We start from the raw sequence: 14555 nt of genomic DNA, 5'->3' as shown, positions 1-14555 counted from the left end.
CCGCTTTGTGACAGTTCGGGATACACCTCGCCGAACTGGCCTGCCTTAACAGCTCGGGATACACCTCGCCGAACTGGCCTGCCTTAACAGTTTGGGATACACCTCGCCGAACTGGCCTGCCTTGTAACAGTTCGGAATACACCTTGCCGAACTGGCCTGCCTTGTAACAGTTTGGGATACACCTCGCCGAACTGGCCTGCCTTGTAACAGCTCGGGATACCCCTCGCCGAACTGACCGGCCCTATACATACCTCCGAAATCAAGACTCCGCCTCGCTCACCACTCCACTACATCACCTTCAGGGCACCAAAACCAAACAAACTGTACTATGCCTGACACCGAGGAAGTCCGTACCCGAGGGCGCCGCCCCTGATTGACTTGGGATCTGATACTTGACGGCCGCACTCTAAACGGCCACCTGCCACCGCCATCTCCCGTTAGAGAGACGGTTAGGCAATGGTGGTTCTATCCCAGCAGAAAGGACGACGACCGAATTGATAGACGCAAGGGTAATCATACCCGACCTGACAAGGGCCTCGGAGTGAGTGCGCGAAGTGGTTATAAAAGGCCCCCTGCCCCCAACAAACAAGGTATGTGAACTTTGCGCTATCTGGTCTACACTTTGCCTTTGAGAGATTACTGACTTGAGCTTCGGAGTTAACATATCGGGTTCCCCCCGGAGTTCTCTCATCTTTCCCGTTTCAGGCTCCCCGACGCTCCAGCTCAGAGGCGAATTCGTTGACAGCTAAGACCGGTCGGATTGCGCTCCATCAGAAACTATTACGTCTACTGGATATATTATCAACCGTATGCCATCTCGGATGTTAGGGTACAAGGCCCCACATCAGCTGATGTTTCCCAAGGCTCCTTGTTTCTCCATTCCAATGCGTGTGTTTGGTTGTTGGTGGTTTGTCCATAACTTATCTCCTACTCGTGGTAAACTTGACTCCCATGCTATCTCGTGTGTTTTCTTGGGTTATCCTTCATCTCAAAAGGGCTATCGATGCTTTGATCCCGTTTCTCGTAAGTATTATTTCCATGGATGTCTCATTTTTTGAGAATGTTCATTTTTTTCATGTTTTTTTCTCAAGGGGAGAGTAGGGTGGAGGAGAAACATGCTCAAGCTCAAGTCCAACTCCCTTCTCTTTCTGATCCTCCTCCATTTCGTGTCTTCTTCTATTGTAATAAGGGCCAACAAAGTTCAACAACCATGGAACAACCTGAAGCTTTGCCACCAATACCATCAGACTCTCCATAGGCAAATCTTCTTCACCTAGGTATTCTTGTTCCTATTGATATGTTTGACCCTTTTGATGTTGATACTTTTCCTATTTATAATTTGGATGTTCCTATTGCTAAGAGAAAGGGTGTTAGATCTTATACTATTAAGCATCATATCTCTCATTTTGTTTCCTATGATTATGTTTCACCTTCTTTTTGTGCTTTTCTTACCTCCATTGACAATGTTTCTATCCCTAAGAATGTGGCAGAAGCCTTATCTATACTTGAATGGACAGATGTGATGAAGAAATTGATGCCTTACATAAAAATGACACTTAGGAGTTGGTAGATCTTCCTAGAGGAAAAGATCTAGTGGGATGTAAGTGGGTGTTCATAGTTAAACACATGGGTGATGGTACAGTGGAAAGGTACAAGGCTAGGTTGGTAGCAAAAGGGCTTGCACAAGTGTATGGTGTGGACTATGCAAAGACTTTTGTGCCTGTTGCCAAGATGAACTCCATTAGAGTCTTTTCTTTGGCAGCTAATTTTGATTGGGACCTTCATCAACTAGACACAAAAAATGTTTTCTTGAATGGTGATTTAGAAGAAGAAGTGTACATGGCTCAGTCTCAGGTTTTTGTGCAAAAGGTAGTGAGCAAAAGGTATGCAGGTTGAAAAAATCCTTGTACAAGTTAAAGCAGTCACCGGGGGCTTGGTTTAGCAGGTTTCATTTAGTTGTTCAACAAATGGGGTTTAAACAGTGTCAGTTAGACCATACACTATTTGTGAAGAAGGGTGAAGGAAAACTGCAACTCTAATTATGTATGTTGATGACATAGTAGTTACTGGTGTCTGGACATTAGAAATACAAATATTAAAAGAGTTCTTAGCCACACAATTTGAGGGGAAAGATCTAGGTCCCTTGTGCTATTTCCTTGGAATTGAAGTTGCATGCTCCAAAAGGGGGATATTCATCTCTCAAAGGAAATATATTCTTGATCTATTGGAGGACACTAGGAAGTTAAGAGTGAAGTTAGTTGATTCACCTATTGATGACACTAGCAATTCCAAAGACTTGTAGGCAGGCTCTTATATTTGTCCATGACCAGACCCGACATTGCTTATGTTGTGAGTGTCTCAGTCAATTTATGCATAATCCCATAACTACACATCTTGAGGTTGCTGAGAGGATTCTTAGATACCTAAAAAGTTCCTAGGTGTTGGTTTGTTGTTTCATAAACATGGGCATTTAAAAGTTGAAGTTTACATAGATGCTGACTAGGTAGGGGCAGTAGATGACAAAAAGTCTACTAGTGGATATTGTACTTTTGTAGGAGGAAACTTAGTCACATGGAGAAGCAAAAAATAAAATGTGGTGGCTAGGTCCAGTGCAGAAGAAAAATATAGAGGTATGCCCCATGGAGTTGCTGAGGTTATGTGGATAAAGAGCTTGTTAGGTGAACTGGGATTTACTCTTGATAGTCCCATATCACTTCATTGTGACAATAAAGGCTGCTATCAACATTGCAACCAACCCAATTGTCCATGATAGAACTAAACATATTGAAGTTGACAAGCATTTCATCAAGGAGAAAATCATAAGTGGAGAAGTGTGTACTCCCTATGCTAGCTCTGAAGAACAACTTGGCAAATATCTTCACAAAGGGCCTTCATCATCTGTGGCACAATGCCTTGTGTGACAAGTTGGGCATGATTGACATCTATGTCCCAACTTGAGGGGGAGTGTTAAAACTGTTAGTTTTTTATGTATTATGGGCCGCAGGGGTACTGTGGTCTTTTTACTCTTTATTATGTGATTAGTGTGTTGCCCTAATATATAAGAAAAATCTGGCGCCGCCAGCTAAGCTTTTTGCCTCTTCATTTTTCTGTTTCTCTTCTTTTCTTCTCTTCTCTTCTGTCTACTCTCTTCCTTTCTCTGCTTCTTCTCTATTTTCTCTTATTTCTACCCAGAAAACAGAAGTTACATTTTTTTGTTTGTTTGTTTTTTGGTTAAGTGATTCCCACACTTCATAGTGATCTAGAACCCAACTGAGTGGTTCTAGGTTTTTATTTTCTCTTCTTTCTCTCTAATTCTTGAAGAATCACACAAAGAATTATGGGGAGTAAGAGAGGAGGTGAGGAGGGTGGAATTAAGGGTACAAGTAGTGGGAATAACAGAGAGGAAGTTTAGGAGGTTATGGAATTGTTAAATGGGGGGCACAAGAAATTCATTGAGGAGGGGGCTTTAACTAATTTAGAAGTTTGAAGTTAAAGGTTGAGTTAATAGAAATGAATTGAGAAAAAATTGCAAATTTTTTATGAGATTTAATTTGATTGTTGAGAAGGTTTGAGTTTTTTTCTTGGTGAAGATTGATTGGTATTTCAGATTTTTGGTGCATCTGGTTTTTCTTCATGTTGAAGATTTCTTTTTGTTCATTATTTGAACCTCTATTTATGCTCTGAGGATGGTGAGGATTAGTGGTTCGGAATGTTTGTACTGGCAAGGTTGTTTCTGCTTGAGTGTTTTCTTAATATTATTTGGTGTTCTAATAATTATTTTTTATTAAAAAATATTTCTTTTATTTTTTTTATCAACAAAAAGTCAGCTTGTAGCGATTAAGCTATCAAAAGCCCATAAATTCTTCAATAGAGTTCATTTAGGATTCCTAGAAGCAAGAATTAATTCAGGCAAGTCCCAATAGACAAATTCTTCAATTTTTTTTTTCTTTTATTAGATTCTTCTGGTGTTCCCCCACTCTAGATTGGGTGAACCCGATCTAATCCAACCATCCTTCTATCTTTTAATCCCCAAAAAATCAATGTCTCGCTGGGCTTCATCACTATATCATTATGTTTTAGGATCAGTTTGAACCAAGTATTCATCAAGTAACATTTTTCTGTCTCTCCTAATATCTGACATGAAATTCTTCTACATTGTGCTACATATAATTTCAAGGACTATTTTTCTTCATATATCTTCTTGTCAAACAGGGAAACATTCTCTACCGATTCCCATCACTTCAGAGAACAGCTTCTTCTCAGAGGAGTGGAAAGAAAGAATACGTTGGGAAAAGATGGGCTGATTGGGTTGGAGGGGTTGAGAAAATTTTCAAGGAGAAGATATGGCGATTCAGGTTTCCTTCTAATCCTCAAATGAATCTCTAAATCAGGTAGTAAATTTTGTTTTTAACTATGCTGTCTGACATGGGCAGTTGATGTTCTGCAGTAACACAGGGACCTCAGAGAGGGCAATGGTTATAGGATTGGGTGGACTAAATCTTTTTGGAGTTATTATTCTTGGTACCATGTTAAAGTAAGCTTCTACTTGCCCTAATATTTTCTCTACTGCCCCTTTTTAATGAAAATAATGTCTTCCTATTATTTTGCATCTCTAACATCAATAATTCTCTTTCTATTTCAAGAAATACTGCAGTTACACAGAGTGGGTTCATTTCATTTGTCACCAACATATTTCCTCTACTTCAGGTTTGCCCTGATTTACTGCAGAAATGAATAAGTTGCTTGTTGTCAATTAATCAATCATATAGCTATTGACTGTATTTTGTTTCTTGATTCCACTGTATGGAGATCTTAGTTGATTCTCCTTGAGACTCATAATTTTTGTAGACTCCCAACATTGCTGAGGGCTGATTAGATTACATTGGATTAGCAACACTTGAAGCCAATATATGATTTTATACCAGGATGGGATCACATCAAGTATTGGAAGTTAAAACATGTTAGATCAGCTGTAAATAACTTGGCTGTTTCAATTATTTTATCAATGAATAGCTCTGGAACCGTTAGGATTAACTCCATCCTACTCCTGAAACCCAAAAGTGCGCCAGTTTTATGGACATCAATGGTGTTGAGATACATTGAAACTTAAGAAAAAGTTACATGCCCTGTTCTTTTATTCCTGTAAATATCCAACAACTTATGTTTACTTCTTTCTTCTAAATGATCAATTGTTATACATTCAGGAATCGGACCTTTTAATTGATGCATTAAAATGAGCTACAAATTGTCTAGGATAAAGACACTTAACATTCTCCAGGAACTGTGTGCTGCTTATTTATTTATTTTATTTTTGGGTGCCTTTCAATTTTGTTAATGTAAATTATGTGTAACGTACATAGCTAATTATTGATAAAAAATGTACATAGCTAAAATTACAAGTACAGTCTTTAGGCAGGCTTGGCTACCTAAGCCTTTACACCCCAACCTTATACTTCTTTACAATAGCTTTATAAAAGTTATAACTGATAGTCTCCATCACACCCCTAACAACAGCTCCTTATTTTGTTAAGGCATCTGCCAGTCTATTTGTTTCTCTTCTAGACAACTAGTATTGAACTCATTCATTTGTCAGCTTCTTGATTTCTCTTATTGTATGTCTGTGTCATCATGGACCTGGTTTATCATTCATTAGACAGTTCACCACAATACTTGAGTCACCCTCCACTATGATATCTGAAAAGCCTAGAGTTTTCTCCACTTCAATTCCTTGTAATAGAGCTGACAATTCAGCCCTTAGAGAATCACCATATCCAATCAGACCAGAAAATGTGATGGCATTCTCTGCATGAAAAAACTCTGCACACGCCATGAAAGCTTGGTTACCTCTCTGTACATTGGAAACATGACCCATGAATTAAACATAATGTATGGGAGATATTCTCAATGTGTGGTCGGATGCTGTGTGAGCAGAATTTTTGCTCGAAGGAGATCCAGGCTCCCAGAAAATAGGACCAAAATTCTGCCATAATGATCCGTAAAGCCCCACCAACACCAGAAAATCCTGAATTACCTAAGCTGCTTCCATCAAAATTGAGTTTGATTTGGTTCATGTTAAGTAGAACCCACAAGAAGGATTAGACCTGATTGCTGAGTTCAAAGTTGCAACCTGTTTCCACCTCTTACAATGTCCTCCAATGAGAATGGTTCAAAGATTGGCAGAATTTTCACCCAATGAGCCACCATCATTACTGTGTACTTTTGCAAGGTTTCCTTTGTATCAGAATTGAGAAACATCATTAAGTTAATAATAATATAAAATGAATGCTCTCTCTCTCTCTCTCTCTTGAAGATGGGTAAAGTATATTGTATTAAGATTATGAATGCAAATAGTACTAAAATGAATGCTAATAATAAAAATATAAAATGAATGCCTCTGACTCTGGCAGAGAATTATGTGCTTTTAAGAAGATGAAATTGAAACCTGTGATTATTTTCTGTGACTCTGGGTTGCATCGGTTCTACTTTGTTCCATTCCTACTAATGATATAAAATTAATGCAGATTTATGCTGCTTCTTTCTTTGCAATTCCCCTTTTCCGCTGGTTTCTCCTTCGCAAGACAAATGCTGAAATAGAGAAGAGGAATCAGGCAAGGGAACAGCGAGCTCGGGCACTGGAGGTGCCAGATTTGTCCCTGAGGCGAAAGGTAATTGCAATAAATATAACATTATTTCTTCTCATCTCTCTTTTATTTTGTTTTTTTTTTTTTGAAAAAAAGGTAAAGCATTTCATTAATAAGGAAAACAAATAAAAGCAAATATAAGGCACTGGGCAGGGATCAGAATTTTCTTTGTAGTTCTTACATCCCAAAAGCCCTTTTTTTTTTTTGATCAATAACATCAACTTCATTAAATTAAGAGAATAGAGGGAAAAGAATACAAAGGGAGATAAAATAACTTAGCTCCCCCAAAACAGAAAACACAGGGAATGCAAAGAAAATTAAAAACTAGCCCAAAACAGCCACCCTATTCACTCCTTGCTTGGCCAACCCATCCGCAAATGAGTTGGCACTCCTCTTCACCCAGCTGTACTGAATCTCAATGTCCTTACCCAGCCATAAGAACTGTTTTTTCTCATTGTTAAAGTTCCACAAACCACTGTCCTCTGTCTTCAACCAATTAACCACCACCTTTGAGTCACCTTCCAGAATCAAACGGCTAATATTTAGATCTTTTGCTCTTTGAATTCCTTCAAGCGTTGCAAGGATCTCAGCCCTAAGAGAGTCACCTTCTCCAATAGGGCCAGAGAATAAAACAGTAACAATCCCTTCCTCATTCCTGAAGACTTCTCCAATCCCAGAGGGCCCTGGATTCCTTACACTGCTGCCATCAAAATTCAGCTTTATAAAGCCCGAGGGGGGAGGGGACCAGGATGGACAAAGAGTCCTCTTGCATCTAGCAGTGAAAGCAATCTCTTTCCAATTTCTTAGTAAGTCATCCATAGGACAATCTGAAAACAACTCCAAAGATTTTAGCCAGTGGACCGCTCTTATGAGGATTCGATCTAACAAATCTTCCAAAGTTTTTTCCTTGTCAGAAAAAACGTGTGAGTTTCTTTCTTCCCACAAAGACTAGCAAACCGCTGCCCTAATACACCTCCACATGGTCTTCCCTCGCTTCTTAGGCCAACTAAAAAAAGGAGAAAACAAACCTTGGACAGTCTCCGGAGGATACCAAGAATGCCCAAAACGGGAGAAAACCCACTCCCAAACAGATTTAGCAACCTTACAAGAGACCATGAGGTGGTAGCCAGATTCCCCATCAGCTTTACAAAGAGCACATCTATTAGGAAGTAGACAATAGTTGGGTCTCTTTCTTTGGAGTAAGTCTAAAGTGTTGATTCTTTCTAGGAAAATTTCCCAACAAAAAAACCCCACCCGAGGAGGAATAGGTCTGCTCCAAATTTCCTTAACTGGAAAGGACAACCCCAGGGGGGTAGGAGGCCGAGTTAAGGTTTCAAAGAAAGAAGCACAAGAAAAGGTACCAGAGCTAGAAAGGGTCTAAAATCTGGTGTCTTCCTTTGCAGGGTTTAGGAAGACACCCTCAAGGGAGGCTAGCAGAGCTACCAGGCTATCTAAGTCCTATCCCTAATTGCCCTACGCAGGCCAAGGTTCCAACCAAAGCCCGAAGTGGAAGTTGAAGGGACTAATAAGGAAGAAACGGGTTCATTTTTCGAGTCTGAAAGAGCATACAAGGAAGGAAACTTGTCTTTCAGAGGAGAATCCTCGACCCAAAGATGTTCCTAGAAATTTATTCGGTTACTAGAGTTTAGACCATACCTGATCCAAGGGGAGAAAACTGGAAGCAGATTGTGGATGGATTTCCAAGGAGAAGCAGCTGAAGCCCTTGCCAAGATTTCAGGATCCCAACCATTGTCTTCCAGCCCATGAATGCTAGCCACAATCTTAGTCCACAACTTATTCCTTTCCAAAGAGAACCTCCACAACCACTTCCCCAGAAGAGCCATGTTCCTTTTCTTGAATTTACCAATCCCAAGACCTCCTTGTGTTTTACACCTAGAGACCACCTCCCAACTCACCCTATGATCTCTCTTCTCCTCTCTAGGCTCCCAGAGAAAGTTCCACATTAATTTTTCTAAAAGATTTGAAACCTTTGAAGGGATCTTAAACACTGACAGAAGGTAAACAGGAAGGTTGGCTAGGGTAGATCTAATGAGAGAGACTCTTCCACCTAAAGAAAGATAACTCCTCTTCCAGGCCACTAGCCTCTTCTCAAACCTCTCCACTACCGGAGCCCAAAAGCTAACACTCTTAGGATTATCTCCTAAAGGGAGGCCCAAATAAGTCAGGGGCCAAACCGTAATAGCACAACCTAGCTCGTCTGCAGATTCCCTTAGATCTCTTTCGTTCACATTCACTCCCACCACACAACTCTTGTCAAAGTTTACTTTTAGGTTAGAAATCTGCTCAAAAAGTTGTATTGTCAGCTTTAGATTCCAGATCCAACTAAGGTTCCCTCTTTCACAAAAAAGGATAGTATCATCTGCAAATTGTAGAAGAGTCAAGGGAACCTCCTCCCTTCATACTCTCCACCCTCTTATCAGATTCCTCGAGTATGCTCTATGGATTAATCGCCCAAACACATAAACAATAAGGGTGAAAAGAAAAGGGGAAAGAGGATCTCCTTGTCTTAGACTTCTCAACGCCGGAAAGAAGTCAACTATAGTCCCGTTCACCAGGATAGAATAATGGCAAGTCCTAACACAGCCCCAGATCCACTTGCACCACTTGTCACCAAAACCAAAACTCCTCAACACCTCCATGAAGAAAGACCAATCAACCAAGTCGAAAGCCTTCTCCAAATCCAATTTGCAAACCACTCCTTCTTTGACTTTTTAAAGCTCTCCAAGCTCTCATTTGCAATGAGGATCTGATTGGTGATCTATCTCCCCTCCACAAAAGCACTTTGGTGTTGGGTGCAATAATAGAGGGGAGCACCTTCTTTATCCTAAGAGACAACACCTTTGCAATGATTTTGTACAGGCTAGTCACCAGACTAATAGGTCTAAAATCTTTTGGTTGAGAAGCATCTTTCTTCTTTGGGACTAAGGCAATGAAAGTTGAGTTCAAGCCCGGGTTTATTACACCCCTCTTGTGGAACTCCTCAAAAACCGAAGCAAGATAATTCTCCAAAATATCTCAGCAATCCTGGTAAAAGGCCATTGTGAACCCATCTGGATCCAGAGCTTTTGTCCTATCCATAGAGAATACTGCTTCCTTTACTTCCTCTATCGAACCTTTTTTCCAGCCACTCTCTCTTCTCTGCACTTAGAGTCGGCCAATCCAAACCCTCCAACCATACTCTCATTCATAGGCCTTCTAAAAATAGATTTGAAGTGGTTTACTAGGGCCTCTGCAATTTCAGTCGGGTGAGACAATACTGCTCCATCAACTTCCAAGTTAGAGATGTAGTTCTTCTTTCTCCTTCCATTTGCCACTGAATGGAAAAACCTTGTGTTTCCATCTCCCTCCTTTAGCCACTTACACCTAGATTCTTGCCTCCAACTGATTTCCTCCTTGATCAGGATGTCCTCCATCTGCCTCCTTAAAAACCCATCTCAACTTCCTTTCTTCCTCTCCAAAGGGGCCTCTCTCTTCCTTCAGGTCCAAATCCTCGATTTGCTCCACCAGAACTTGCTTTCTTTCTTCTAATTTTCCAAACTCCAGCCTATTCCACTCCTTTAATTGAGATTTTAGGTATTGGAGTTTCTTGTGGAACCTCATTCCCTCCCAATCAACTACCGGATTAGCTTGCTCCCACCACTCTCTGATTTTCTCAATGAAACCCGGATGAGACAACCACATATTTTCAAACTTGAAAGGGGTAGGCCCTACTCCTCTTAGCCTCCTTGACCAAAACTATTGGCCAGTGGTCTGAAGTAAGTCTAGGGAGAGCCCTAGAAGTAATATTGCCCCAATGTTCCTCCCAATCTGTTGAGAACAAAAATCTGTCCAACTTAGAGCAAATTGACCGAGATTGAAGGTTGGACCAAGTGAAGTTATTATTTAGGAAAGGAAGTTCTTTGAGATTAAAAGAGTCCACAAATTGGTTGAAATTCGTCATACTTGTTGTCACTCTCTGTCTGGGGTTGTTGGTTTCGCCATAAATCTCACTACATTAAAGTCCCCCCCCCCACCCCCCACCCCCACACACACACCAGGGTCCATCCCAAAGGCCTCTAATGTCACTCAATTCTTCCCATAATTTCTCCCTTTGCCTATAGTCATTGGGGCCATACACATTTGTTAGTACCCATTCATACCCATCGGCCACCTGTTTGAACTTCAGGGAGACAGAGTGATCTCCAATTAGCTCCTCCACACCTAAGAGTATCTCTTCTTTCCACAGGGTTACAATCCCTCCCGAGGAACCCCACGAAGGAGCAGCCACCCAATTAATACCTCTAGAACTCCACAAGCTCCTTGCCCAGCTGCAATCAAAATCCATTCTTTTGGACTCCTGAAGCATAACCACATCCGGATTAAACTTCTTAGTTACCTCTTTGATTGTTGCTCTCTTTCTAATGCTGCCCAACCCCCTCACATTCCAACTTAGGATTCTCATTGAAAACTATAAGCTTTAACCCTAACTCTTCCAAGAACTATTTAGACCATTTTCTTCTAATCCCTTTCACTTCGAACTTCTTGTCTCCCTCAATATCTTTTTTTAATCTCTCCACTTCACTCAGCCTTCTGAACTTCATCTTGCTGTCCTCTTTATTTTGCATGTAGGCTTTTAGATCATTCGGGTTCTTCAGCTTGCACCCCAACTTTTTCACAAACTCTGCAACTGACTCTTCCCCAAAAGTTTCATCTTTTTCTAAATAAGCACTCTCCTCACTAGGAAGCTTCTTGTTCCTTCTCACATTACCTCCAACCACAGCCCTGTCTGTCCCCTCTAGGTTCCCTCTCTGCAAGTCCTTCCTTTCCACTTCACCCAAAAGGCTTTCTAAGATTTCCCAAATTATTGTCTCTCTACAAGTTTCCTCACCCACTTCCCCCCCTTGTAGATTCACTGTGGCTTTCAGACCAAGGGCTTCCGACTCTTGGTTGGGAAGAGTATATGGTACAAGAGATACAGAGCGCTCATCAGTATCCAAAACTGAATTGATAGAGTTGAGGGATTTACCTGAGGTAGAGAAGTGAGGAGAGAGCAAAGGCGAAGGAGAGGTAGTCACTTTCTTTTTTTGAGAAAATAGAGCACTCTGTCTCCCAGAGATGGGGGAGGGAAATCCCTGTTGTTGTATCAACACAAAGACCCCTTTCTGTACCCAAGTATGTACCTCTCTATGAAGTACCCTTGTTCTGCTCTGAGAAGACCCGAGCAACCTCCTTTTCGGCCTCTTGCAAAGCACTAGAACTGAGGGGGGCCTCAGCCAGTAATGGGTTAAAATCAAACTCCCGCTCCTCCCCCTCCACCTTTCTTTCCCCCACCTGACCTTTAGAAAGAGCTTCAACTGCCGCACTGCCTAAACTCCCACAGGCATCTGAAATTTCATCATGATCAGAAATGCTGAGATTTTGCTTGTCGCCGGCTGCCCATCGGACCCAGCATAGAGGCCGGCATTCTCCAACCTTGTTCGCTGACTTCGCCCCTCCACAGTCGAGAGGGCGAGACTTAGACGATGATAGATGAAAGTTGTCATCTATCATCGCCCCATGCCTGCCCCGCCCCACGTGATGACTTAAGTTGTCACGTGGGCTTTTAAAACCGAAAGAATGCTCAACCACTGGCCCAACCGGCTCGACCTTTCTTAAAGCCGGTTCGGAGAGACTTAGAGCACAAACGGCTCTTTCCCAACTTAGCCACATCAACTTAGAGCCCATTTCAATCAAGTAGATTCAAAAAGATTACTGCGTTCAAAAAAAAAAAAAGAGCTATATAGTATATTCTTGAAAAGTCTATGTGATGCCACCCAAGACCAAGAGTATATTCTACCCCAAAAACCTTTCATTACTGAGTCTACTATGTTGTACATGTCTTCAAAACTTCTCCTGTTTCTCTCTGTCGAGATTGACCACAGCACAGCTGGTGGAATAACCCCCCAAATTACTTTCCCTTTGTTAAACAGACCAGCTAGATGCAGTACCATAGTAACTTCATCAGTCCTTTCAGGAAGCAGAAGTGGAGAACTGCACCCCAAACAGCCTCAATGATTTCAGCCACATCTCCCTTGCATACTTGTAATGCATGAATAGATGTTCCACTCCTGAGTCTTCTTCATCACACATTGCAAATCTACTAGGCTCCACCATCGTTCCTCTCTTCACCAGAATTTCAGCTGATAAACACTTCCCCAGTGATGCTGCCTACATAAAGAAGGCTTGGGAAGAGCTGCCAAAACCAATTTGTACTTCTTGATCTGTCCACCCTGAATGTGCTCAAGATTTGCATTAATCCCATCCACTGTCCCATTTCCTAGTCATTTAAGTTCCTTATGAAAATGGGCATCATTCTCATCTCTCTTTCATATCTCTGCTATGTCTGCAATATGGAGCCGTGAACTCCAAAATACAAATTTAATTGAATAGCTGATCATTCAGCTTAGCTAGGTAAAGTTCTTCAATGCTCTTAAATCTTCTACATCATTCTCATCTCTCTTTCATATCTCTGCTATGTCTGCAATATGGAGCCGTGAATGTCAATAGAGGGAATTGTTTTTAGGCTCAGCTGTAACTGTAAGAATATGGTTATGCTATTGTTCTAAGAGTTTGGTGTAGCTGAGGCTACACATATTGTAAACTATCTTCCTAAATAAAAAAGGATTTTTTCTGTTGCTGATAAAAATAAAAAATAAAAGGAGCTGTGAACTCCAAAATACAAATTTAATTGGACAGCTGATCATTCAGCTTATCTAGGTAATGTTCTTCAATGCTCTTAAATCTTCTACATCACGGTTTTAACTAAATTCCTTAGTTCCATTTACCTAAATTCAGTTTCCGGCCTTGGACCTGAGAGTATACACATATAGTATTAAAAACTGGGTGCATAACTGTATACTATTGCTCTCTTAATTTTTAAGAAAAAGAAAAAACTCGAAAATTGATTCCAATACTGCAATTCATCATCATCATCATCCACGCCTTATCCCAACTATATGGGTCAATACAGCAATTGGAGTCTTTTGATAAATATGTTTTCATGGAGAAGGTGAGAGTTTGTAATCTGATTCCCCACCCTCCCTTCTGCCCTCATATTATCTACTTTCCCATGGTATTAGACTATTAGTTGCCAGTTGCCGCCTGTTGTAGCGACAGTCCAAAGTTGCAGATTACTAAGAAGTGTGCTTCTCTTCGTATGTACCCATATCCCCCACCTTATGTCACTTCTTAACAACAGCAGCAGCAGCAACAACAAAAACAATAACAACTCATATTTACTAAGAAACAGAGCAATTTAGTTTTTCCCTTCAACCAATGACAAAATTGAAGCTTTCTCTTCAGATGTGTTTAGGGTTGCTTGTCTACACTTTTATTGAATGGCCCTATTCAACTTACGTTTATTCTATATGTTCAGCTTCTAAGTGCTCGAGACATGGCTCAACGAACTGTCATTGGGCCAGACCGCATTGTGTATAGCACTGACAAGGATTTTTATGAACAAGACTATGAAGCCCGAGAATGGGACCGGAGATTTCGGGAGCTTGAGAAATGGGATTGAGAAGACCCTTGGTACAACCATTGATCATGTACAACAGGAGGAATAGGGTAGCTTATCAGAAAAGAAAATTAGCACTACAGGCTTGGAATCCAGTTTCTCTCAGAGAGGTTTGCTGTATCTATTGTACATTATTTTTGGCACATGCATTACATTGCAACCAACAGGTTGGAATTGGCAGTGGGAAGATGCCAGTTGTAACATGTTTATTTATTGCTTTATACACAGACCCATATCTAAGTACGCTTTATCCTTTGATTCAATAGCAATCATTGTTTATTATAAACCACCTCAAATGAGAAACAGGAATTGTTATTTAATACACAGAATGAAATGAAAATAAAAATATTATTAGTTTA

At 40.8% G+C, this 14555-nt stretch overlaps 1 protein-coding gene and 1 long non-coding RNA gene across 2 annotated transcripts in view; one reads left to right on the top strand and one right to left on the bottom strand.

The window, feature by feature from the left end:
• The window catches only part of LOC148847427 (Iron-sulfur cluster biosynthesis family protein), a 60336-nt gene extending 45781 nt beyond the window's left edge, over positions 1-14555 (top strand). Inside the window, exons 9-13 of the mRNA XM_088949057.1 lie at positions 4213-4355; positions 4448-4534; positions 4644-4707; positions 6522-6665; positions 14056-14555. Of these exons, the coding sequence (XP_088805183.1) occupies positions 4213-4355; positions 4448-4534; positions 4644-4707; positions 6522-6665; positions 14056-14199 (582 nt within the window). The 3' untranslated portion in view covers positions 14200-14555. The remainder of the gene's footprint in view (positions 1-4212; positions 4356-4447; positions 4535-4643; positions 4708-6521; positions 6666-14055) is intronic.
• LOC148847428 (uncharacterized) lies at positions 5327-6653 on the bottom strand. The gene is made up of 2 exons (XR_016100591.1): positions 6443-6653; positions 5327-6231 (listed from the first exon to the last, which is right to left on the bottom strand). It is a non-coding gene; the product is annotated as an uncharacterized LOC148847428 (long non-coding RNA).

Source organism: Nelumbo lutea, chromosome 6 (genome assembly GCF_056320005.1).
Source record: "Nelumbo lutea isolate HS-2025 chromosome 6, American lotus-T2T, whole genome shotgun sequence".
NCBI lineage: Eukaryota > Viridiplantae > Streptophyta > Magnoliopsida > Proteales > Nelumbonaceae > Nelumbo > Nelumbo lutea.
The sequence above is the reverse complement of the archived record's forward strand: the minus strand, read 5'-3'. Positions and strand labels throughout refer to the sequence as shown.